Here is a 27,665-nt window from a genome sequence, read left to right as displayed (position 1 = left end):
CGCCTCCAGGTCCCTGTGCGCCTGCGCCGCTTAGGTTCGATGCGCGCTTCAACGCGAAGCACGTGGCCACCCTGCACACGCGATTGTGTTGCGCATGCGCGCCTACCTGCTTGGGGGAAGTGGACCCGTCGATCGGGTCGGTGTACGTGAAGTTGTCGGCCTTGGCCACGGTGTAGACGCGGCCGTCGCACAGGAAGCGGCGCCCCTTGAAGGCCGGGTCGTTCATGCGGCCCTCGACGTGCTGCATCAGCTGGTGCGCGGCGCCGGTCTCGCACTGCTCGTAGTCGTAGCGCGTGAAGAAGTTGCGCCCGTAGCGCGCCCAGTGGTCCTCGCACATCTCCTGGACGCCCTTGCCGCTATGCGCCAGCACCGACAGCCACGCCAGGGCGGCCCACACGCCGTCCTTCTCCCTGCGCGCGAGAACGCGCCCCGAAGTTGCTCGAATCTAGAGTGTTCCGCGTGGCTCCCGTCCCCCCCCCCCCACCCCCCGCGAGACCACCAAAGCGAAGCCGGCCACTCGCACTCTGTCCGCAACTTTCACTAAAGTTACTAGAGAGTTTGAGATTAGGGGACGCATGCGGCTTGCGTACGCAAGAACTAGGAGCCACGGTACCGCGCATGCGCAGACCCAGACGTAGCGGCCTGCGCACGCGCAGTAGCGTTGCCCTTAGTTCTTGCGTACGCAAGCCGCTTGCGCCCCCTAAACGAAAACTCTCCACTGTGTACAGGCTCCCTTTAGGGAGCTCCCCAAAGGGAGCCTATATACAGGAACTTTAAACTTTCACAGACGGTGGCGGCGCACGCGGCTGGTTCGCGAACCAGCGAAGCGATGAGCTTGCCTCTGCCGAACTGGCGGCAGCTGCATTTTTCAGGCACAAAAAGAAGTTCGTTTTGGTGCGATGGCGTTTCGGAGAGTAAGCACGAACACAGATAAACACTCGCTGGACGCGGCGACTGTACCCAGCGTGTCTTTATACGTCTTTACTGCACCATTATGCAGGAATGAACCCACACCAGCTAGACCACTTTGCAGTACTTCTGAACGGGAAGAACTGCGGGCTACTCGCTCATATCAATGCCTTTCCAAAGCAGAACTGTTGTATATAGCGAAAAAAAAGGGGGGATATTGGTTAGCACAGTAAATCCTAGACAAAAGAAAGATGTCAAGGATTGAGTGAGGCAGAAAGTGCATGTGCCTCACTGAAATGGATACGCCCTGAGAGGTCCGCGCACAAAAATGCCCGTCACAGTATTCCGAGAATGAAGCGCCGCCCGGGGAAGTACCTTTCCTGTATACCCGTAAAGGAGCACGTGTCTCGCTTGTTTTGTGCGTCGTTTTGAGTTCTGTGCGTAATTATCCCACTCTAAAGGTGCTTGAAATGTACGCACCACGTTGTGCGTTGTACCGCCCGTAATACAGGTCACGGAAAGCAGCGAATTTTTTCGTGATTCATCATTAGTACAGAAGGAGGTCCCGGAGTTACAAGAACTGTCAGGGGGACCTCCTATTAGTAATTTAACATTGCATGAATTAATACATTTTGGCAACATAGCAGCGACAGACATCAGAAAACGCGAAGTTAATGAAAAAAATAAACAATTACAAAAGGTTGCTTACAATAATTGAAGTTCAAAACAAGCAAATGAAAACGATACAGCGTATGAATAAATAAATATGTAGTGTTTGACATGTTATGGAACATAGGAATGACACATGTCAAAGAACACGGGGTTAATGTAACAGATAATTAGAAATAAATATATGCTTACAATACGCAAAGTACAAATGTTATATATACTATGCGACAAAAACTTTGAAATGCCTAAGAAAGGAGAAAAAAGAAGACAAAGGAACATATAGAATAACCAATAAATAAAGGCTGTCGATACAATAGGTAAGTACAGAACCATTGAAAACTTGGAAATAGATTTGTACACAATATATACTTATAGTAACGAATCAGTAGCCAGTAGTGTCGTTAGTAAATATTTCTTCGTCTCTCTCCTGAATGTTAATGTTGTGCGGCAGGCTTTAATATGGGATGGTAGATTGTTCCAGTATTTAATGGCCGTAAAAAGGGAAGTAAACATTCCATAATTAGTGTTTATTCGAGGAAGTAAAAAATTGTTGTTAGAGGAAAATCTCGTGTTGTTAGTGTTGGTGAGAGCAGAGTTATTAAATGCATCTAAAATTATTTCATGATTTAGTGTGCGGTATATTAGTAAAACCAATTTGAGCTGGAGTATGTAACGTAATGGTAGTATTTTTAAGGAACTGAAAATTGGTACAGCATGTGACATGTAACTAGAGACATAATACAAGCCATAATTCAGTAACGTTGGTGGAATGCGGCCGCTCTTGGTCTGACAGACCTAGCCGAAAGCGGAAGGACCAAATTACTATACACCCAGAAGCCCGTGGTCCCTAAGCGTCATCACCGCCGTTATCGTTGCGTGGTGAATGGTCATGAGGGTCATGGGCCTGACACGTTGGTGTTTTGGACACAGCTTGGGCGGCTTGGTGGCAAGCGAGGAGAGTGGCTGGGTATACGTACCAGTCGCAGCTCTGATCATTGAGTGACGCCGTCACGGGTTTGTAAAGCCGGTCTGGCTTGGTTTTATTAGGGTGTTCAGATGCCATTTCCTGTATTATTTGGTGTTCAGCTGCCGGAAAAGGCACCTGCGTTCACTGAGACTAGTGTGCGGATCATCTCGCCGAGATTGCACCCCCTGTTTTTCGCTTAACCACGCGATAAGCTGAAGCAAAAAAAAAAAAAAAAAAAAGAAAGAAAGCAGTCGAGCATCTAAAACTGCAGATGATGCTTTTTATTTTATTACACGGCCAGGCACAGGAATTCGCAGGATTTAAAAGAATGTCTATAATGGTGAACAGGCCCACATAATTACGCGAAAGTTCATAGAGCGGTTGAAACTGTTTACGAGTATATGTTGCTTGCTGAGAGGCCAAGCGAAACAATATCGCTCGATTGACGTGTTACAGTCAGTTACAGCACGAAGTTAAAGGACTGAACATTAAAAGCGGAGTTGAAACATCCGTTGTCGCATTATATGTCGCTCTACACAAATGAATCACAAAAAAGCAATCACTGCTGCTGCCCATCGTTCTTTCGCTGTAAGCAAAGTTACTACGCGTGAGCGCTAAGGCTACAGGCACTCAATCGCAGTATCTACCGACGGCCATGTCAGGAAATGTGCTTTTGCAGAATAAGCATCAGTGGCCTGCAGTGTCGGCGTCAACACGTACCGGAACCGGTAGAGCTCGGTCACTGCGCTAGCGCCAGCAGCTTAATTATTAATTCATATATTAGTTTGATTAGCTGATCACTTCAATGCTCGGGGGCCACGGCTCTGAGTCGACGCGGGTTACGCGAATAGACACCTACAGTTGACAGCAAAAGATTGCGGGATGCGCGAGCGCGTGGCAGAGCGACCCTCCTCCCCTTCTAGCGGTGAACCCCTGGTGTCGAGACCGACGGCTGCAAGCATGCGCCCCCCCCCCCCCCCCTCGAGACTGCAAGCGTGCGTGTTTCCGCGTTTCCTCCTTGCGCGCCGGCGATATCCGAATGTAGCCGCGAGGTAGCCCTCTCGCGATATGCGCCATGGCGGCTTCGACGGGCAGAACTTCGTTTATACAACGGAAATCAATTGTCCATTTTCGTCTTACCGGTCTCCTTCTATAGAGCGCGTCTTCTGCCACGCTCTTCTGCGGTAGAACGCATCGTTCGTAAAAGGAAAGAAACAACTGGCCCCGAAAAGGTGGAACCCAGAAAAAAAAATTGTTGCGTTCGCCACCGGGCCGGCCCTATGCGTCAGCGCTCGTGACCCGACAAAAAGCCGCCACAGCGCATATCGCAAGAGGCTACCTCGCGGCTACATTCGGATATCGCCGGCGCGCAAAGAGGAAGCGCGGAAACACGCACGCTTGCAGTCTCGGAGACACGCGCATCCGTGCAGGCGTCGGTCTCGACACCAGGGGTTCACCGCTAGAAGGGTAGGAGGGTCGCTTTGCCACGCGCTCGCGCATCCCGCAATCTTTAGCTGCTGACTGTACATCAGTAGTTGCAGTCCGACATCGCGAGACTAGAGCGCGCTCCTTGCTCGAAAGCGGCAGCGCAGTAAAACTGCGTCTACTACTTGTCGAGCGCAGCGCACGCATTCGGCACAGCACTTAGTTCTTTTTGGCGACGGAAGGCACGCTACAATGCCTCCCATGCACGAGATTCTCCGAAATTCCCGCCACATCGCAGCTGAGACGAGCAGATACATCGCAGCGCCTTACGCCCACTAGCAGGGCTTCGCGTTTTATGCTACTGGAAACCGACAAGCGCGGCACAGAGGGCGCTGTTGACCGGCGTTCCCTAAAGTCCCTTGATAATTTGAAAGCAGCGACACTCTTTGAACTCTGCCGCCGCCGCGCGGCCTCCTCACCTCCTCCTCGCCCCTTGTGCGTTCCCCCGCGGCAACCAGTTTTGCCCCCGTTTTTCTGCACGAGGATTGGTCTCCCTGCCGTTGCCCTTGGAAATGCGTGGATCTTGAGTTTTGCTTTTCTTTTTCTTTTTCGTTCGCGCCATTTTCCTCCTTAGCACGGCTGGCTCGGCGTTTAGCTCGGCGTAGCGAAGGTTGTGCGCGGTGTTTCCTGCTCTGTGTGCTAGCGCTTATCCAGGCTGTCGCGCATATAACTGCAGCAAGAAGCCTGAAGATGGTTATGCCGTTTTTATGATACCACAAGGAAAGCGTGACGGCTTGCGCAGGAAACAGTGGCTGCATGACATTGGCCGAAAGAACTTTGTTCCGACAAAGAACAGCGTTGTTTGCGCGCTGAGGCGTCATTATTATAGCTCGTAGCAAAGCATCCCGTAATGTTGCATTTTGTTTTATTCTTCCAGCCTGCTCACCAGCGTTTTTGTTGCGGTTGTCCTCAGTATGCTTAATATTCTGGGCTGCTCCATCACCTCGCACGTCGCTAACTGTTGTTATTCAGTCGGAAGGGCAGATTATAGATTCTGCATTGCGCCCTGAAAAAATTAGTGGCAAGTATACCCGTGGTATTGTAAGTAATGAGCGTTAGCTAGTCAACTTTGAGTTTTTTGTAAGTTTTATGGCGAAAGCCTTTAGATCTCTATGTTTCAAGGTCGTATTATAAACTGGAAGTATCACGTGACCCAAGGAAGGCCAGAGGTGACCCAAAGTCCACCCCTGTAAAGAGAATAATTACCCAAGGTAATTAATGAATCATTAGTGATATACATAAGGTGAATTAGGGCGGATTAAGGTTGATTAGAGTGTATTAAAGAATATTAAGGTTGATTAGAGTGCATTAAGAAGAATTAGAAGGCATGAATAAAGATTAAGGTAGGTAGAGGAGGATTAAGACGGAATATGGTGGATTAAGGGTTGATGAAAGGGTATTAAGACGATTAGGGTGGATTATGGTTCATGGGCAAGGATTAGGGAGGATAAAGGTGGATAAGGGAAGATTAAGGTCGATTAATGTGGATTAAGGTGAATTAGGGTTGATAAAGGAGGATTAAGACCGATTCGGATGGATTAGGGTAGATTAACGTGGATTAGGAACCATGGAGCTGGATTAGGCTTGATAGAGGTGGATTAGGGTGTATTAAGGTAGATTGGGACTACTAAGCCGAATTAAGTTGGATTAAGGTGCATGAATAAGGATTAAGGTGGACGAGAAGGGGTTAAGGCGGATTATAATGAAATCGGGTTGATAAAGGAGGATTACGACCGTATAGGGTAGGCTAAGGTGCATTAGGGGCAGTGTAGGTGGATTAGGTTGTATTAAGGTGGATTGGGAGTATTAAGCTGGATTAAGGTGAATGAAGGAGCATTAAGGTGGATTAGGGTGGACTAAGGTGAATTAGGGTTCATTGAGTATTAAGACCGATTAGTCTACCATAATTAATACACATTATGCACATTAATCCACCGAATCCACATTCGTCGACCTTAATCCTCCTTCACTGACTTTAATCCACCATAATCCATGAAAATCCTCCTTAATGCACCTTCATCGACCTTAATCTACTCTAACCCTCCTTAATGCGCTTTAATCCTCCTTAATCAACCCTAATCCTTCCTCATTCACTTTATTCCACCTAAGCCACTATAATCGTCCTTAATTCAGCTTAATCCGCCCGAATCCACATTCATCTACCTTAGTGCACCCTAATCCTCGTTAATCCACCCTATGCCTCCTTCATTCACTTTAACTCACCCTAGCCCACCATAATCCTCCTTAATGTACCTCCATCCTTCTTAATCCACCCTTATCCTTCTTCATGCACTTTTTTCCACCCTAATCCACTATAACCGTCCTTAATGCACCTCAACGCACCTTCATCTACCCTAATTCACCTTCATTGATCTTAATCCAACATAGTGCTCCTTTATGCACCTTCATTCACCCTAATGCACCTTCATCGACTTTAATCCACCTTAATCCTCCTTAATACACCTGAATTCATCTTAATACAATCACTAATCAATCATTACTTCGCTAATCATTAATCATCTCTTATACGCGGCTGCACATGCTTTAGTTCGCTTCCCGCCTTCCTTCGGTCCCGTGACATTTTCTGTAGCTCACAACGGGACATTGAAGCAGAGGTCTAAGGCTTTCGCTTATTAAGCCACACACGAAGGGATGTGTCACAAGCAATACTAGATCAGACGCACGAAGTAAAGCATCTGATCATGTGTCAGAAAAATTGTCTGGAGTATAGAACTCGCCTCAAAGCTCCCTTTACATCGGTATGCCCCGTTCATACGGCTTTAAGAAAAAGCCAACCTCCTCACAAACGTTGCCTCCAGCATTGTCAATACTGTTATTAGCATTTCTCAACATTTTCAACCCTACTGGGGCGCGCAACTGGCCCAAAATAATACGCCTCCATAGAATCCTGCGGCCCGTCCGCGTAAGCCCAGGAGGAAAAGCGGGCCGTGCGCAGCCGGCGGGTGAGGAGAATCGAGGAGGAAAGCGCCGTGAGGAGGAGAGTGTCGCTACTTTCAAATTATCAAGGGGCTTTAGCGTTCCCTAAAACCCCCGTAAACTTCGTAAAGTAGTGACACTCTCCTCCTCCGCCTTTACTCCTTCTCGTTTTTACTCTCTTTCGCGCTCCTTCCTAAAGTCCCTTGATAATCTTTACTCTTTCCTCGACTGTGGCGCCGCCTACACTGCTCGAGCGTAGCAACGGCGCCAACATGCGCTCTTCGCCTCTCCGTAGACGCTTCCCGAGCAAAAATGGCGCTGATGGACGGCGCGAGGGCCCACGTCACGCTATTAGGCCAATAGCGACGCGGCGTCGGCTTCGACCAGAGCGCGCGAGGAGGAGGCGGCATCATTCAAAGCGTGGCACTACTTTACGAAGTTTAAGAGGCTTTAGCGTTCCAGCAGCGGCGCCTGGGCAGCACGTCACTACATGGTCGGTGTGCGCGGCACACGTGTGGTTTCGTTGTCGCACGTGCATCTCGGAAGTCATCCCAAGATAGTTTCTGCGCATGCGCGCGTTCACACGTGTCTGTACTGTTTCTCTCGCCTGAGTGAACGAATTGCGGGCACAATTCAATGGCGACGCTTTTGCTGCTCCTTTGGGTGCCAGAGTCGGCAAGGCGCGCGCGTGGTTTCGGAAAGCTTCGGAACAGCCGACGCATTGGTGGCCTCGCACTTATTGACGTCACGCAAGCCATGCCAAAAATGCCGTCACCTGTCGGTGCAAGGAAGGGGATCAGAGGCAGTCGTTTCAAATCGTAAATTTGGGTTAAAATACGCGCCGAACTTTCCTTTTGTGCATGCATAAAACCACAACAGTTGGCGCCTCAACTCTCCGTTACAAGTGTGTACACTGAGAATAGTCGGACGACCACGACACAGAGGACGGCGGCCCGGCCCTTTCAGGGAGAAGCGACACGTCCGCCCACGTACCGGACGTGGTCGGAGCCGGTGCCGAAGCTCTCCTCCCCGCAGAGCGACAGGCGTCCGGCGTCCATGAGCGTGCCGAAGAACTTCCACCCGGTGGGCGTCTCGTACATGGGCAGGCCCTTGGCCTTCGCGACCCGGTCCACGGCGCCCGCGGTGGGCATGCTGCGCGCCAGGCCCCGGATGCCCGTCGCCTGGAAGTACGGGATGGCGTGCATGTTGTCCGCCAGCACGGCCAGCGAGTCCGAGGGAGTCACGAAGAAGGCGCCGCCGCCCAGGATCATGTTGCGGTCCTGCAGGTCGCGCCACAGTCATATCCTCCGCTTTTCATGAGTTGGTTGGCACGTTACAGGTAGTACAGACAAACAGACACAAAAAATGACAACCATTCTACTCTGTGAAGATGAAATGGCAGCGAAAGCTGACGACAGTCAAAACTCTCAAACGAAAAGCAAAGTGTTTTCGCTGCCATTCCATCTTCACAGCGTAGAATGGTTGTCATTTGTTCGCTCAGCAGCGCGGGAACGTTCTTCGTCGGCGGTTGTTTCGTGCCGGCGCCGTTTGCATTCTCGTAGCTGTTCCCTCCGGCGCTCCTCGTACGCATGTTGTTCTTCGGGTGTGCGAACTATACGTGTCCACCCCATCGATAACGCAGCTGTTTTTAGCGCCGACACCTTTCCTGCTTATATAGTGCGATAACCTTGACGTAACGCTATTTTTCACGGCGGGCGTTCTAATCTGTTCCGCATTTTGACATCTGCGCCGCCGCATTGCACCAGTATGGGTTTGTTAGAAATCGCCAAGTCCGTTTCTTTGCCGGAAGCCGAAAAAACTACGGAAGGTTAGTCATATACAGCTTTCGCTGTAAAATTCTTGCATCTCGCCGTTGTTGCTTCATTACATACCTGCAAACTCCATATACAGCGCCGGTGTTTACATGCTCTGCTATTCCGACCAGTTCCAAACGGGCACCAAAGCAGCGCGGTTTTCTGGCGCAGGGTACACGTTGACGAGCGCTCTTTTTGCATCACGAAATGTTAGGTAGCGGTCATGTGTGTCAAACTGTGCAGTGACGCACAGGTCATGTCAGGGGCAGATGACGATGATAGTGTGTGGTGTTTAATGGCGCAGGGGCCACATATGACCAAAAACTGACATGACGCGCGACGATGTGTCGTCAATTAATTCTAAATGAAATGGAAAATTGAGTGCTAACGGTAGGTGTTACATGGCTGTGAAAAAGGCCCAAATATTTGTCACTGTAAATGGTGTAAAATGTGTAGCTTTTAAAATAATTACAATGATTAGAGTGCTCCATGACAAATAGAATTTCATTAGGAATTGATGATGCAATAACACATACCGGTGACAGTGGCAACAGTGCTCCAAGGAAGACAACGGCGATAGATACGCGCTACAATTATGCTGGCGAAATTGTTTTCAAGGCGTTTGTTCCGGCTATATGTTCCTGAAAACAGTTTAAAACTGTTTTCACGCTAAAAATCGGTTCATTACTCAGAAAAAATGCTGGGTGCAGAGGGATGTGTTCGCGATATGCAGAATTAAGGGAAAAACGTTTTTCCTCGTTGCTTCCATAGTAGCTAGGGTACATTGGAGAAGAACGTGAATAACTGCTAGAGTATTGCCAGGCTTGTTTGCTACACGTCGGAGGATTGATTCCAGTCAAGAGGTAAGAGTGAGTACACTAAGTGTGTCCTCGCGCCAGTGGCAGTGGCCGGGATCTACACGATGGCCGTCTCACGGAAAGATGGACGAGCCATCATGGGCCATTCAGCACTTTCATTCTACACTTCTCACTCGACACGGTTCCTATGCTAGCTCTTTGTTCTCCCGAAACGTGCGGTGCCCTTCTCACCTTCTCTCTCCTATTATCTCGCAAGGGTGCATCGTCAGGGCACGGCTGCGGGCTGTGCGGAACATTCTTTGTAAGCTCAACAGCTATCCTACAGGCCTGTGTCGTTGCCAAATCTTAATATATCGGTTCCTGAATGGACCCTCAACGTCAACGGGCGAGGTGCAGGCAGCTGTAAGAAAGCTTACAGTTGCAACTAAATGAAATCAAATGTGTTTTTGTGGACTCAAGAAATGGACACTGTGGCCTTCGAAAACAAACCGCAGTACGCCTACACGCCTCGAGTCACAGTGTATTCAATTTATTGTGTAATCTTATAAGACACCAGAGAGTACATCGGTCGACATCACGTAGGGGCAGAAATAAACCATGTTTCATTCAAATAAATTCGCGGTGGGGCTGAAAGACATTTTTTTCTAACACATATAATTCCCGTTAATACCGAAACGTTATGAACCCGTGTGAACTGGTTCGAACCATGATATTTTATTGCACCGGAGGTTTACCTGAATCGCACCGGAAAATATCCAGACACGTGAACCTTAAGCGAGCCTCAGAACTTTTCGGTTCGACATTTTAGTCCTTACACAATCGGAAGACTTCCAAGGATACGATCTGAGACCGAGCCAAGTTTTTTTTCGCGAACACTATTTTTTTCGTAGAACTTCCAAGAAACATTCGTAAAAGGAGCAGTTTCTGCCAAAAGTATCCGGGATACTCGATGCCCTCATGTCAATCGGCTGTGCGGCGAAGTTCCCACGGTCATATCCTCACTCTACAAACACCTAGATGGCGTGCAAGAGAGTTCTGTTCATTCTCCGGCGCACCGGGGCTAATAGCCTGGTTTCAGCTTAGAAGTAGCACGCAACGTGGTCCATATACTTTTGACAAAGAATGCACTTGCATACTCTCCGCTATATCCGATCATTTACAAACATTTCTTTGAACAGTCGATAGAACGTCTACAGACCTTCGTATATAATATATACAATATACAGCCTTATGGCCTTACACTTCGTCGAGTTTTCTCTATAGAATATCTATAGACCTGGAGTCAAGTGAGAAACAATCCAACGACTTTTAACGCGATAGCGTTAAGGAGCTCGTGTCGCAGAAAAGCCGGTGTCGTCGGCGTCGGGTGTCGGCGTCCGCGGAGTTGGCCGTGAGCGATAAATCATGGCAGGCACTTCATAAATAAAAAGCAACTTCCAAGATGGGCTGGGTGGGAATCGAACCAGGGTCTCCGGAGTGTGAGACGGAGACGCTACCACTCAGCCAAGAGTTCGATGCTTGAAAGCGGTACAAAAGCGCGTCTAGTGAATGCGGTGTTGCCTTAGAAACGAGCCGTAGAAAGTTATACTGCGGTGTATATCGGTAATTATGAGCATGTAACTTACAGAAGTCGCATTTACACGAATAGCGAAGTACGTTTCCGCTACATTTCTTCTGCGCTTACCACACACGCAGAGCCATCTTGCGGCAAACAATAGACCCCCTCCTCTTAATGTACGGCGCTGCCCCGACAGGTGGCGCGCCGCGCGCGCATTGGGGCTGTGCGCGGACCGGTGCCAGGCGCCTCGCGTCCCCGACTCCCTCTCCCCTGACGACGCTTCGCCGTGCTCCCACACGGGTTGCAGAATCAAGCGCCGTTCCTTTCTTTAGATTACTATCTATCTATCTCTCTGCCCGTGCCGATCACGACGTTTGGCTGGCGTAGATCGTTTCCCCCTCCGAGACACCGAGTTCTTTGCTTCGTTCCGTTTGTTCAGGCGCGCGTTTCGTTGCCGCGCCGAACGCTGCGTTGCTCGACGCTCACCGCGTGATAGGTGGGCGCAGAGTCCGATGCGGGGCGCCTCGTAAGTGATCACTGTCTGAGCGCATTGTCTTACACCCCTTGGCGGGTCGACGGCAACGCTGTCGCGTTCCACTCTTGAAGGCGAAGCTTAAGCGTCCTCCAATTTTTGTCTACTCTTTATATACTTATAGACAAAATAACGACACATAAAGGCACAACAGCCTGCAAAAAGTCTATAGACTGTCTAACTCAATTTATTGTTAGAAATGTACGCGCCTGTGCCTCCGCGACACCGACCACGGCTCCACACCCGTCACGGGCTCGGCACGAAAAACCCTCTGCAACTGGTTCGACCATTAACGAGGGCGAGAGAAAAAAAGGAGGAGGCGCATACCCCGTCTCCGTCGAAGGCGGCGCCCATGTCGAAGGGCCCCGTGCGCATCTCGTCCACCATCTCCTTGGCGTACGTCAGGTTCGGGTCCGGGTGCTTGCCGCCGAAGTCGACGAGCGGCTCGCTGTTGCGGATGTTCTCCAGGGGCACGCCCAGCAGCTCGGAGAAGATGCGCCGGCAGTAGGGCCCCGTCACGCCGTGCATGCTGTTGACGAGCAGCCGGAACGGGGGCCGCGCCTCGCTGCCCACGATCAGGTTGCGGATGGCGTCGAAGTCGAACACCTGCGCAGCCGCGGAAGAGCGTCTCCTTCGAGGGCCGTTGCGGCTCGGAGCATTCGTAATAACAATATCTGGGGTTTTACGTGCCAAAACCACTTTCTGATTATGAGGCACGCCGTAGTGGAGGACTCCGGAAATTTTGACCACCTGGGGTTCTTTAACGTGCACCCAAATCTAAGCACACGGGTGTTTTCGCATTTCGCCCCCATCGAAATGCGGCCGCCGTGGCCGGGATTCGATCCCGCGACCTCGTGCTCAGCAGACCAACACCATAGCCACTGAGCAACCACGGCGGGTGAAGGAGCATTCGTAGTCGAGGAGAAGAGAAAAAAAAAAGAGCATTCTGTTGACGGGGTCAGTTGGCGTCTTCAACTGACTGGTTGATCGATTGCTTGAGTGATCTACCGATTTCTAAAGGTAGGTCGAACGGCAGGTCGGTCAATAAGCAGGCGGGTGGGTAGGTAGGTAGACTGGTTGGATGACTAGTCGTCCAGTCTGATTTCGTTACCTTAAACATCAACTGCAACGAAACTTGGGTCTGCGCAAAAGCCTAGCCTTAGGATGGTGTACATAAAGCGCGGCCTACGTGCAGAATATTGCTTTTCAAATACGAGTGGATGCGTCAACGAAAACGCGCAAAAATATACATTTCTTTATACTGATGCTTAAGAAACAAAGAACGCTATTGCTGCTTGCCGGAAGTGACGCATGACCCAGAACATGCGGCTCTTGGTCATGACCTCTGAGAGAAGGCGGCGCTCGCGGCGCGCTGAAGAAAGAACTCTCGGAGGCGACGTGCCAGGATTCGCGTCATATCCGCTAACCACTAGGTGTACGTGTGCGTTGTCTGCTGGTAACAAGAAAATTTGACAATTACCAGCGCTGCAGCTTTGGCCAAGACTGATTCAACAGTATATACTACTCATCTATATAACAAATCTAGACAAAGTAAATATTCGTTGCAGTTGGCCTTCATACACCTCCTCGGTGGTGGTAGGGTGGCAAGAATTCTAGCCATCCTAGCGGTGGCACTACAAAAAAAGGTGGGTAACGTCAATGCACTGCTAATGCATTTATTGCAAAATAAACACATCAATGTGCAATCAGTAAAAGTCAAAGGACACTTAAATGTAAACACAGCACAATGAGCGCGTTCAGAGCTACGAGTAAAAAGGAAACGAATAGTAAAAAGGAAACGAATAGATCATTACACAATGTTGTGATCGGCCGTTCGCCCCGCGACGCCCCTCGGTCATGGCTCGCACGATTATGGTGAAAGGGCCGACGGCCTCGTCAGGATGGTTCTCGACACGGATGAGCTATGGCCAGCGCGGGAGTGCCTCGTTCATGAGAGGTTTCAGCGATTAGCAATGATACGGCTGCACCTGTCAGCAGCACAACCTGGCGTATCGAAGCCAGAGATGCGCTTAGCATAACCCGCTTAGTATGACCCTCATTGAACCGTCAGCGTCGGCGACAAGGGCGACCTACCTCCTGATTGGTGGGACCAGATGTCATCGACCCCCTAGCCCCGGATCGGAGGAAGTGACTAAACAAAGATCACACACGGCACAAAAGGAGCTACTGACGACGGGAGTGATCGGCGACTACCGCTTTATAATCAACTTTTCTGCATTTCTTTGAATTTCTCTGTTTTACTTTGCATTTTCTTGTACATGTGTAAATGTATACGTGTTTGCCCAACGTCCTGAATATCGGACCCAGCCTCACGTTCATCTCACTCCTCCACGAGAAAGGTGGACCCGCGTCTTCGAACCTCGAGTCGCAACGATATCGACAAAAGAAGAACACGTTAATTTATGCACATGCAGAAGTTCTACCTTTAGTGTGTTCAGCGATGTAGTGGGTCTCATCGAATTGTCGTTGCGGAAAGCCCGTGACTCGATTGTGGACAGCCCATGAAACCCACGCTCATTCCAAAAGCCGCCGTACCGGCTTTCCTGGGCAGTCCGGGAGGACATAGCGAGAACGCCTACAGTGTTGTTGCCTGCTATTTCAGTGTTGGCTGGTCGATTCCCTAGCTAGTGCGTTTGGCGCATAGTTTTGCCTACTTTATCAACACAGGCGTTACGGAAATGCTACGGTGGAAGGCTCTGGAATAATTGTGGGCGCCGTGTTGATTTCCGACGCGCATCGAAAGTTCCTATAAATCGTTTCACTGAATGCGGAGCTAAAATAATCTCTCCATTCCCATATACTAGGACAATGACTCCCGAGGTGAAGTTTCGCGTCTTGAAAGAACATTAAAGTGAAACACGAAGGGCATCTCAATTTGTAGATTACAAGTTTCGGAATACCAAATAGGCTTGTCTACGATGAGCGTAGGCTTGGTACGTTGGAATATAGTCGGGGAAGGCGCACAAGCGAATGACAGATCGCGACGCCACCGCTTTGTTCCCGCACTTGCTAACCCATGACGTCACAGATTTTGACAATGTCCTATTTATTTATTTATTTATTTATTTATTTATTTATTTATTTACAGATTCTGCAGCCTGTTAGCACTATAGCAGAAGTGGGTGTGCAAGAAATGACAGCGGTGTGTGCAGACAGGAACACAAATATGGAACAAAAATTTTAAAAAGAATATACATCAGCTATATGGCATCTAAAAACTGTGAGGGGCAATAACCGGTAATATCGCGTCGCGGAAAGGTGAGCTAGCTAGCGCCAGAAATTCTAGGTTGCGCCATAAATGTTGACAGTCATAATCTACGACGTCGAACCGAGGACTGAATTTAGTTCTAACCCAGCAAGTTTTGGGCATCTTATCGGTGCTGATGAACGGCACAGACACCTTAAAATGACTTCACCGTGACGCACGTCAGTGCTGCGCCATTGCATGCGGCGGGTTGACAGAATTCAAAGGAAACGACTTTTCTTTTTGTTCTTTTTTATCCGCTATATCCGCTAACGCCCTTCCTCCAAATAAATGAAAGCACACAACTGTGAAGAAGTACTCGTGCAAATTTCAGTCCCGCTCCTTGGTGTGCACTAAAGCGTGTGAGCCCGTGCGGCAAGCACGCATGCGCCGAAGCGCGGGAAGAGGAAGCGCGTACCTGCTGCACGAGCTCGACGTAGTCGGCGACCACGTCGATGACCTCCACGGTGAAAGGTCGCCCCTCGATGTCGAAGGTCTGGAAGCCCAGCTGGCTCAGGTCGGGCGACACGTCGGGGCAGGTGCGGTACTCGCGGATGCACGTGGTCACCACGTGGATGGCGCTCGTCACAGACTCCGGCGCCGGACCTGCGACGCGTCGAGAACCCGGATGATCCGCGGGGGCGAGGCACAGGCGATGACGTGAGCGGCGGAGCGGACGCGGGAGCTTAGCTTTCCCACAGTGTGTGGGATGAGCATGATCTTGATTTTATTTAGGAGCGTACGAAAATGCGAGCTTCTGAATACGAGTCGAACAGTCTCTGCTATTCTATTCTAAAATTTAATAATCAAGATGTTTGAATGTTCGTTCTCTGGCCGAATTCTGCGGGAAAAAAAATACCCTGTTACTGGTGTATCAACGGTGAAAGCACCCTGCAAGGCCGCATTAAACGCCTCTGGTTAATTGTGCTCGATCTTAAGTACGCAGTCATTCCTTAACAAGCGTACACCGAAAAACTGCGCTTTAGTAGTGAAGACACTACTGCAGGGTAGCGGCATAGCTTGCTGAGATAATGAAGGGGAAGTCATCCCCACAAAATTTTGCACTTATCTAATCAATTAGGATTTTTTAAATGAGGAAGCTCTCGGTATGTGATTCGATGCCCAAAGCACTTTATTTTTAAATTTTCGTATTCGATCCGATTTGAAAAAAAAAATTACTGGTATTCGAATGAGTTACTCTAAGATACACATGTAAACACATGAGTGCAGGACCAGAACTACACTATCTGAATGGAGTTATACCATTGAACCCGTGCTATAGCGACATAGACTAAAGAACAAGCGATACGAAACGGCGCTAAACAACCGTGCCCTTATGACGGTGCACATATTAATGAACGCAGACGACGGTATCAAAACAAAACAAGCAAAAGTGAGAGCACAACAGGCATATATCAAAATATCATGTCAGTACTACTTTTAGGCCAAAGTGCGCTAAAGCTAGCGCAAGAAACCGTGACGTCAAACTGACATCATCGCGACACCGCTCCGCTGCTCCCTTCTCTATACGTATAGCTCTCAACCCCGATATCGCCGAAGGACGCTTCTATCTGTACGAAGCAACAGCGTAATATCCCTAGGGACGACACATACAGAGCACTTGTATCATCATCTGCACACCCACGCATTTGATTGCAATGCTTCCAAGATCGGCCCGCGTTTAATAACCGCATCAAACACTTTGCGACGACACGTATCCTGAACTGCTTTAAGTCGCGTCGACTTGAGTTTTGGTCCTGTTCGAGTAATCTTTACAACGCTAACGCATTAAAATGCAGGCAACGTTCTGGAAGGGTACCCCACGGCCTACCAGTACAATGTCACGCATACCTACACCTGCCAACTCTCCTGAATTTATCGTAAGAATTTAGAGCTCGCTTTACGATTTGCGAACATTGTGTCAATATCTGCGAAAAAAATTATATCTGTTCGCGGAAAAGATTCGCTCGTTGGTCTCCGAACCTTCCATTGGAACCCTCATGTTGGTGAGAGGATGCAAGAGGGGCTTGTTATACTTCGAGCAAGCCTGTACCGAAATGATTACAAAGACGGCGCCGAATAAAACAACACACGAAGAAGGGGAACACGAGACAGCACGTAGGCGCAGCACGTAGGCGCAGACAGCACGACAGCACGTAGGTTCCCCTTCTTCGTGTGTTGTTTTATTCGGCGCCGTCTTTGTAATCATGCTTAACCAACTAGCCCACCAACACATGCTCTGTACCGACAATTTCCTCAAGCAGGGGAAATCGGCAACAGCAACGTCCCTGCTGAAAACACGACTGTGATCTAAAAAAAACAATGCGATTGTCAACATTTGCTGCTACAAGTTTGATGCATCAAAAACTCGGTCATCGTTGATAATGTAGTGCAAAACGGGGCATAGGAGCATCGTACATGCTACATCGTTTTGACGGCCCCCCAAAATTATGATTTCAGCAAAGAAAATTACGCATAGCCCATAGGAGTATAGTAGCGTTTTTGATACGCTGCAGCGACTTTTCAGGATATAATTTAGCAAACCTATCGCTAATTAATTACTGCGCCAAGTAAGTTATTGCTCAAATAACACTTCATCGTTTGTTGTACAAATGTACTCTATATATATACGGTGAGAAATAATAAGGGTGACTGTTCTAATTTATCTTGATGTGGACTGTATTAGGGCATTTCAGAGTTAATAAAGTGCGTATATGTATCCACATCGGGCATGTGCCCGGGGTAAGGTCATATTATATATATATATATATATATATATATATATATATATATATATATATATATATATATATATATATATATATAGGTCCAAGGTGATTTAGTCTTTGTTATCGGTATACTATATACTCTCGCGCTTTTAGGCACGCATATTACCTCCATTGGAGATGTTGTACTTGATGCCGAAGTCGGCGCCGATGCCTCCAGGGTTGTGGCTGGCGGTGAGCACGATGCCACCCAGGGCCTTGCGCTTGCGTATCACGCACGACGCGGCCGGAGTGGAGAACATAGTGTTCTGACCCACCACGATGTGCTTAACCTGCGCAGAGCACGAGAGTAGCACACCTGTATGGGTACATAGACCGGCGACGGCACCGATAATCCGCACTTGTATGTGAATAAAAGGTTTATTTCATAAAAAAAAAAAAATGGGCAGGAATTTCTTACGGGGGAATTGTCATACAGTGGGCAACATTCTTTGCGATCATTACTTAAGAAGCGTACGCTGTGTTGCCCCTGAAAGCCAAGACTGCCGTATTTTAAGAGATGAGCGGCTGCGTTTTATAGCCTAAGTTCACTACGGACCCGGGACTAGCCAATGGCTATGGGTCCAGTAAGGCTTTTGTATTTTGTAAAATATGATGTAAATAAAGAATGAATGAATGAATGAATGAATGAATGAATGAATGAATGAATCCCACGCACACTGGAACGATTCTCCCCAGTAAACTTTTTTTTTTTTACTGCCAATCCTGCGTTTGGTGAAGGAAGGCAACGTTCCTGTAGAGCTGCATTCCTCGCATAATTTGCCCGCCGACACGCTCACCTTCGTTGCAACGCGTCCACTTTCGAAGCTTGTCCCTGTTGTTGCAGACGCAATGCTCTCGTTGCTTGCGTTAATCCGGGCGTTCGCTAGGATTGAGTATTGGGCGAGCTGGTATTGCATTCTAAAACTGCTACAGCGCAACACAGAAAGGAAGAAACAAGCCGGGCCGGCCAGATGAAAGAACAGAGCGGGCCTTCCCTGTCCGCGCAGGTTCTCGCCTGCGTTATAACTGCGCCTCGGTAAGGCCGAATCGAAACGCGTTCGCTTGCAACCCACGAGGAATGCATAAGAGTGTTCTACGGCCTTGTCGATGCATGCGTCTGCGGCGTAGCGGTTTCTACATCAGGGTTCTGTACTAGAAGTCGTGTGTCTGAACCCTGCCGTCGGACAATTTTGATAGTGTTTATTGAATTATGTATAAAACAGTAGTGTGTCTAAAGGAATGAGTTTGTACCGAGGTCGCGGGATGGAATCCCGGCCGCGGCGGCCGCATTTCGATAGGCGCGAAATGCAAAAAATGACCGCGTCCAGTGCTCTGGGGGCACGTTAAGGATACCCTGGCCGTGAAAATTAATCCGGAGCCCCCCGCTACTGCGCGTCTCGTAATTCAATCGTGGTTTATGGGACATACACCCCTATAATTCAATTCAATTAATTTACACAGTCGCGAAGCCGTTTGAAGTCAGAAGTGCGAAGTTTAGGCAAACATATTTATTAACCGTCGCTCCCACGCTGGCTGACGAATTTCGCGTCGGAGTTTGGTGCGCCCACAAGTAGGTGGCGGTATAAGCGTACGGAAGTTTGTGTATTCGCAGAAATTCACCTAGTAAAGCATCGATGGCGTTACGGGTTTCTTGCGACACGAAACGCAAGGACGAACGGAAAGGAGCAGAAAATAAACTCACGTACATAGTCAAAGAATGCTACGCAATAACATGCAATAAGTGGTAACAGACGCATTTGCATCTTTAGTCATTGGATAGCCGCGGATCCACAGGATTGGATTGGATTGTAAAACTTTACTTGTCCAACAGATGTAGGGAAGGCTTTAAGTCTTCCCACCTAGACGACGGCCAGGAGTCCTTGGACCCTAGCGGCGATTTCGGCCAGTTGGACGGTCTTCAGTTGAATCTCCGGATCGGAGCTGAGTAATAAGGTCTCCCATTGTTCTAAAGACTTTATTCTTCCCTCAGAGGGAGCCTGTGGGCATTCCCACAGAATGTGATTAAGATTAGCCCTGGCTTTACATAGCTTACACTGGCTGGAGTACTGACCCGGGTAGTAGAGGCTGCACGACACCGGGCTTGGAAACGAGTTGGTTTGCAGGCGACGCCAAGTGGATGCCTGGCTCTTGTTTAAGGATAAATACGTTACACAATATGATTCATTGAAAAATATGTACATATTTGCACTAACAACCCACTGTAAAGTATAAACGCGTTTATTGCTGCTCATAACGTTACAGGGTACACTGTTTACATATGAAATACTTTTTCAAGCAAGGTACAAACTTTGTCAGGGACTTTATTATGTTCACAGGTAAATAGTTCCATATTTTCGCACCGATGAACGAGATTATTAGGCGAACATGGTTATTATAGGCCCTCGGGAAATTGAGTTCATTCTGTTGAGCTTGTCTTGTGCTGTAGATCTAGGTACAACAAATCAACGATGAAAAGAAAATGCTTGCGTGAGGTATTTCTGGCGCTAAAAATAAAAAAACAGTTCTAAAGTCGCTATCGGAATCGAACGGCGTGCTGTTCAGTGTCTCGAAGGGCGGCGAAGCTGCTCGATTCCCAACTGATGACGTCACTATTCCGGCAGTCCGTTTCGGCAGAATGTGAACAGGCCTGTAACACGACGCGTAAGCGAAGTCCGACGTCTTAACGCTTTATGTGTAAGAGCGGCGATGAAAAATGCCACATGTGGTGCGTCGCGCGTTTGTATTGTAAGGCGTTGTAAATCTGGCGACACAATGGTTTCGTCTGGTGAACTGTTTATTCAATACAAGGTTTGCTTTTATTGGAAACAGAAAGGTTGACAGTCGGCAGACAGTGAGAATAGCGAAGTTTTCCTATTGGAATTTCGCGCCCGGGACACAGCACGTCAGACGACGTCAGAGATTTCAGAGTGCAGTAAACCCTCGTTATAACGAAGTGAACGGGACGGCCAAAATGTCCAGGCTGCCGCACTGATCGGTTCCCTCCTCGTACTAGGCGGAGGCCGCTGCTCGGAGGCCTCGAGCATTCCGGTGTAAGATGCATTCGTTTGGGTCGGGACCGCCTGAGACTTCGATTACATCGATAATAAAGCTACCGCATTTTTGTATGTTTGGGCAGCTTTTGTTCAGGGAAAGTTACCAACACTCGCGCCCGAGTTTTTAGATCCTTAGATTGCGATCTTCATTTTTCATCAAAGACCCTAAGCTAAAGTCAGTCAGAAATTAGAGGTGCAGTGGCAAATGCATACTATACTGTGCAACTCAAAAAGAATTCGTATGCAGGGTAGCCAGCTTTCGAGTGGACGAAGTTGGGACGGATAGGGGCTGGCTACGACCGAGCCGGCAGTCGGTATACGTACAAAAAAGTTGAAAAAAAAAAAATTTGCTAACACGGCTACCCACACGGATAGAGGTACTGTAAACACTTAGGGCATACAATGGAACTAGAATCACGAGAGAAAAAAAAAAAGAAGCCTTTATGTTTACGATGATGCAACAAAACACAAAACGGAAGAATGTGCGAACGAGGTGTCAAGGGATATAAAAAGGAAATCCGGTCTATTTATTGTTATTTATTAGAAAAAAAACGCAGAAGTCAGGACATTTGGCCTTCTCCACTGAGTCAAGTGGCGACGCGAGACATTTGCTTCCCGAGCGCACTAGGGAGGGGAACGCGCATTTCCTCGAGTCCGGCACACCCTCCCCCCTTCCCCATTCCCGCCGTCCCAATCCCAGCCGTGGCTGCGGTAAGCGTGGCGAAGTCCGGCGCCGTCGTTCAGCTCCGGTACGGAAGAAGGCAGGGAAGGAATAGAGTTTTAGTTAGGCCGCAAACCTCTTACCGTTTTACCGGGTTAACAGAGACGCACACTTGAGCGGCCGGAGTGCTGGAACCACCTGGTCACGCACAGCTCACGCCAGACAAGCACATCGCTGTTATTTCAGTGATAAAATATATTCTACTTCGCTGCTGGCGTAAATTATCGGTGGCGCCATAGTCGTGCCACAACTCGCCTCTGCCGAAAATTTACAGCAGCGGCGAACTTGGTTACTGCAATATTAGCTCTGCGTTTGTCTGGTTAAGCTTCCCGCCGCCAAGCGGCACTACCACTCCGGCCGCTAGCAGGGTAACTGATTATTTGTCATCGCTCCGTTTCAAAGGGGATGCAATTAAATAATAATAATAATCATAATAATAATCATCATCATCATCTCACGTTTACGCCTCGATATCCACCCACCACCCCGCAAAACGCCCCGCCTGCCTGCGTTTACCGGGATTCCGGACAAGCCACTCAATTCTATCCGCGATTCCACCCGAGCGCTGGCCAACTAGTGGCCACGCCGCGAACTAGCCGATCCAGGTTCAGCCACGAAGCGGAACTGTTCACACTACGGCGCGCGCTGAAAAGTTGCCTCCTCGTTTTCAAATCGTCGTGATGCCGCCGCGCACAAGCCCGAACAAAGAGAAGACGGATGTCGAAAGACTTTTGTTGTGTACTATTACACGCATCATCGCGGTGGAAAGACAGCAACGTATCATTTCACTGCTTTCTTAAAGAAGCAAGACGACGCGCATCGGAGAGCGACATGAATGAGAAACGTGCATTGGGGAAACAAAAGGTGGCTGGTTTGTTCGAAACACTTTACTCTGGACCACTTCTTCCTTCCCGGTAGGTAGACCATTGCATTCCATTTACATATTTTAACTATAATGCGGGATTTCCATAATACGGAGTGTACTTTCGTTTAGGCAGGCGCTTTAATAAGTTACACTGATGAAGGCTTAAGCTTACTTTCGTTTCTGCCCGAGTCTTACTGCTAACAGCGCATTAAGCAGCAGGAATGTTGTCGCTACTGTATTTCTGCCCGCATGCACGGTAGCAGTGAATGATAACTAGCTCGGAAGGTATGAATTAGATCATGGAACGCTTTGAGTCGCGAGGCGCATCGTTTTGATAACGTGTTTTAGTTCTGCGGTGCAAGTAGGGTATCTCCGTTTTTTTTATTCAATGTGACGAGTTGTCAGTTATTTGCTCGCATTAAATTTGGGAGCAAGAGCAAAAAGCGTGCGTTCCAACTTTTGAGCATCCAACCTGTGCATCGTACCACTTATTTTCTTTTAAACAATGTGCACGGGGCTTGACACCGTCACAATCGTTTCAGTTAGTTTCCAAGCTATGCACTTACACTCACAGAACTGTCTTTGCTCACAATAAACCATGTCTAAATTTAGGAAGCCTGTTGAAAAAAAAAAAAACCCAATTTAATTCGATTGAATGTTATCCACTTTTCACGCTCTCAACGTCTCGCGAAGGCGTGAGGGGCTTCCCGAGACCCCCTGCGGGCGGCCAGTGTCTGCTGTGTATCCAAGCCCGGGCACTACTTCGAACACTGCGCACTGCAGACGCGAACAAGCGCCAGTCATCGGACGCACGCGACTCTATGAAATGGATCAGCGAGAGACAGAAGAAGAACGGTGCACCGTGGCTCACAAACTTAGCTCTCATTGTCATTGGTCCCAAGAGACACTGACCACGCAACCTGACAGTTCCTAGCCTCGTTGTATCGGTACACGATATGCGTACTTGGCTCTTGAAGGCACAGCACAGGTTACTGCCTGTGTACTGCGGGTAGCTATGTGATTTACAGCAACACTAGTCGCAGGGCGGAGTAGTCTATTAACGTCGAGTATCTTAACATATCAGTGCAGCAGCGTCACGCAAAAGCGTTTGCACCTTTTGGAGAGGCCTGCGATACGCACGAACACTAACATTCATTAACCTCCGGTTCCTCTGAAAGGCTCTATCTTTAAAAAAAGAACGATGCGATGTGGCTCGCCGAGCAAGCCGGACCTTTCCACGCACAGCAGCTATTCCCTCTATTCCGTCGCTGAAATCGTTGAGAATGATCAATATAAGGTGACCGGCTGCAAGTAGTATAACCCTTTCGGCTTCGACGAAACACCGCGATTCGACGCCCAAGATCGAGAAGCTTGAGCACAGCACCAAGCGACAGTGCCGCCGTGACCCTGCACATCGTCGCCATCTTTATTTACTTGCACAGTGTTGCCAGTACAAGTAACGTATCCCGGCCGCTTGCGTACGCAAGTCGAGGCAAAGAAAGAGTGTCTATGTTGGCGGTGAAGCTGGCCTTCACCGCCAGCACAGCATGGCGACGCGACATCCCAAGTTCTCCTGTCTCCTCTGATAATAAACCAATTAGAAAAATTCCTGCGATAAAGCGCTCTTAACACGGTCCTATGGGGGGGTGTGGTGAGGGGCCGTTTAGGAACCACTGTCCTTTGAAGAAAAACGTGAGTGATTGCCAGTAGTGAATTACTTAAAAAATTACCAAATTACCACCACGCTACAGGTAAAAATGCAATAAGATACAAATTAAACAAACAATGTAACCGATTAACCGGTAATCTATCACCTTTAATTCTTTACGCGAAAGTCAACACACAAAACGAAGGAAGCCACTGAGGTGGGCTTCCCCTTACTGAGACTACGCCTGCGGAAGAGCCAGCTTTACAGGCGCCCACAGGCCTGAACAGTCAAGGGTAACCAGTCAGCTGGAGGAGCCTGGACTATTGTGTGCTTCTGGCTTACATGCAGCAGTCCGGAAAGGGTACGTGTTGTCACACACGAACGTAAAGGGTGGAATGGCTTATTATTCGCAAAAAAATCACGCAGAAACTCCTCTGGGAGTTATCTAAGTATGCATGAGCGTTGTGCCACTTGTTCATCTCCACGCAGCCCGGTGTCATTATCAATGCTATGAAACTTGATCCGATCAGTATAAACCGTTATAAGCCCTTATCGGTCGTTATCAACCTTATCGGATTTGATCCGCGGCTTATCAATACTTATAGATCGGTATGAACCTTATCGCAATCGATCCAATCTTTATCGACTATTATCGGTCCTTATCAACCTTATATGGCATGATCCGACCCTTACCAGCCCTTATCAGTGCTTATTAACCTTATTACATTTGCTCCGACCATTATGAGCTCTTATCGCTCTTTAGCACGTTATCCATCCACGTCAAGCCATTATCAACCGTGATAAGACTCATCTAACCCTTCATCACTCCTTATGATCCTTATGAACTCATTGACTGCTCGTCGACCACCTACAAAGTTTTTCCTCTCAAATTTATTCTGTTTCATACATTAATTTTTTATAGCGATTCGTCTTACGTGACAAATGAACGGGCGAACTGTTTTTTTCTTTTTTTTTCGCTGGGTAGGCATATAAATGCTTTACGCATTTAAAATACGGTGGCACACAGCGAAGCCAAACGCAGTCGATGCGCTGCGTTCCACAGTGAGCCCCGGAAAGCGGCAGCATTGACGCGATATCGAACGAACACGGGTGTTCCCCTTTCGCGACATCTTTCCGCGTCCTCGCTTCACCTGGTGCCCTCTGTGCATATGTCGGCATACTCATTGCCGAGTACGCCGACTCGTAACCCGCACGGCAGACGCGAGATGGAGCGTTGTGGCGAGGGACGAAAGGCGTGACTGCACGTGATCATGATGATCATCAGCCTGGTTACGCCGATGATCATCATGATCATCATGACTGGACGTGAGTACGAATGAAAGCGCCTGACAGTCGGCGAGTGTGAGTGGATGTGGGCGAGTGCTGGTGAGTGGGAAATGACTCCTGAGCGTGAACCCCAGTAAGTGTGAACGAAACGACAATCAAGGAGAATTGGGTGTTTGTGCAAGCTCGAGGTCGCGGGATCAAGTCCCAGCCGCCTCATTCCGACGGGCAAAGGGGTGGGGGGGGAATGCATGATACGCACTTAAAACCCCTGTTTTCCGTGCTTTGGATGCACGTTAGAGAACTCCAGGTGGTCAAAATTAACCCGGAGTCTCCCAGTACGGCGTTCCTCATAATCATATAGTGGTTTATCATCGGCACATTTTCATTGGAAGAGAACTTTTTTTCTTTCGATTTATTAAGGATTGGTGAGTGTGAGTGCTCGCCAATAGGAACCTGGGTGAGTGTGACAAGTGTGAGAACGTGAAAGTCTGAGTACACTGCCCACAAAAATAACAGCGAATGTGTGACAATATTCGCACTTTGCCGACCTATGGCTCTTATATACCGCGGGCTAGTTCAGCTGCCCGTAAAAAGCTGAGAGGTAGTTAGGCGCCACGCACGTCTTCCTTACTTGCTCCCGCATCAAGACTTTTTTGTACTCTGGCGCAATCAACCAATCAATCAATCAATCAATCATTTGATCAATCCTAATGAACAACCGCGCTTGTCCATCAGAAGAACAGGATCGTACGGAGTCATCATGCACGCGAAATGCGAATAAACCATTCCTAAAAAAAAAAAAAATTAATACTGCTGCGCATGGTGTTTTCAAAACAAACAAATCTGTACTACTCTCGGACATACAGACTAGTAGGATAAATTATTGTTCCCATTCCTTGCCTTTACCACCGCCGAAACTTTAATACAGGGTGTTTCAGCGAACACGTTCAAAAAACTTAGTGGTTGCTTGTAGCAGATAGCACAATTCTAGTTGATGAGGTGGCACACTCGAAGCGGCGGACACTACTTGCAAAAAAAAAATTGAAATGCAAAATCGACTAATTAACAAAATTTCACTAATTACCTTTCAAGCTAATTATGTAATTACGTGGCCCATATTGAAATCTACAAATTCTAGCCGTGGAGCTCGCAAGGCGGATCCACTTGGAACGAACTCTCAAGGCGACATCGAGATACTAATTCCCGAACTTCGCGGAGAAATGCATTGGCGTTCCAGTTACTTTTGTGCATGAATGCATAAAACGATGTTTTACTTAAGAAAGTAACTAGGAACGTTGTAAAGCCAGCCAGCTCATTGAAAAGCTCGATGCTCGCATGCGCCCCGCGCGCCTCGTCGCATTCGTTCTCTGCGAGAGCTCCAGCTCTGAGGCGCCGTGCTAGACTTCGCTGTCTCCGGGACGCGTATTTCCAATTGCTGGTAGGTACAGCGGGGCGTGGCACTTGCGGAGACGACGGAGACGACGTAGCGATCCTCGGAGCACGCTACGTAGAAACCGTGCGCCGTTGTACCGGGCTCACTGTCGCCCAAGTTAATCATGCTTTGTTATGACTGCAGTAGACAACATGCTGTTTATCACGCGCAAAAGTAGAATGCAAAAGCCACGCTGGGAAGATAGTGGAGGACAGTTCAAACGCGATGCTAGGCGCTGCTAATTTCCTCCTAACAAGCTCCCCTCGTTGGAGAAGACGCGCCACAAAGGGAAGAAAGAGTTGCCGTACCGGGGAAGGCAGAGACGACGCGAAGGGCTTGTGGAAGTTTCCCAGAAGAAAGCTGCCACGAATTGGTGCCTCTCCTATACTGAGGAGCAGCGGAGTAAACCAGTTGGCAGTAAAAGATCTCTCCCATTCACATGGCTAGACTCCCTCTCCACCTTTGCGCCCGCTGGAACTTAGTGGTGCCGCCGGTCCGATATTAAGTCTGGAACAGTGTTTGTGCTTCTTCATTGGCCTATGGCCTGGTGGGTTGTGACCTGTGTGTGACTGGCTACCACCAGGAGGGAGGGTTTGAACGCACGTGTTATAATGACGATGCGGAGAGAAAAAAAAAGTGCTCTGGGCCATGAAAACGAGGATCATCCTGACGCTCGTTGCTAAACACTTGACCTTTTTTTCTGTTTTTCGTATTCAACGATGTAAATAAGTTGTGTTCAAGTGCCAGTAAACCTGTTGGTTTTCGTTCTCCCAACTTCCGAGCTCCTGATTTCTTCAGCCCGAAGCCTCCGCCACGCTACCATACGGAGCCGGGTTCGAGACACGACCTAGCGCCGCAACCGCTTTAACAGTTCGTTGCCGCAGCACAAATGCCATCGCAGTTTTTAATGACAGTCATAGCCACGTACGATTGTTTA

General features: G+C 48.6%; 1 protein-coding gene across 1 annotated transcript in view; it reads right to left on the bottom strand.

Annotated features, from left to right (window-relative positions):
- The window catches only part of Pgm1 (phosphoglucose mutase 1), a 39,732-nt gene that overhangs the window by 4,729 nt on the left and 7,338 nt on the right, over window positions 1-27,665 (bottom strand). The window contains exons 2-6 of the mRNA XM_075673184.1: window positions 17,850-18,012; window positions 15,373-15,560; window positions 12,017-12,295; window positions 7,961-8,247; window positions 107-410 (exon numbers count right to left, since the gene is read on the bottom strand). Of these exons, the coding sequence (XP_075529299.1) occupies window positions 107-410; window positions 7,961-8,247; window positions 12,017-12,295; window positions 15,373-15,560; window positions 17,850-18,012 (1,221 nt within the window). The remainder of the gene's footprint in view (window positions 1-106; window positions 411-7,960; window positions 8,248-12,016; window positions 12,296-15,372; window positions 15,561-17,849; window positions 18,013-27,665) is intronic.

Source organism: Dermacentor variabilis, chromosome 10, assembly GCF_050947875.1.
Source record: "Dermacentor variabilis isolate Ectoservices chromosome 10, ASM5094787v1, whole genome shotgun sequence".
NCBI lineage: Eukaryota > Metazoa > Arthropoda > Arachnida > Ixodida > Ixodidae > Dermacentor > Dermacentor variabilis.
The sequence above is the reverse complement of the archived record's forward strand: the minus strand, read 5'-3'. Positions and strand labels throughout refer to the sequence as shown.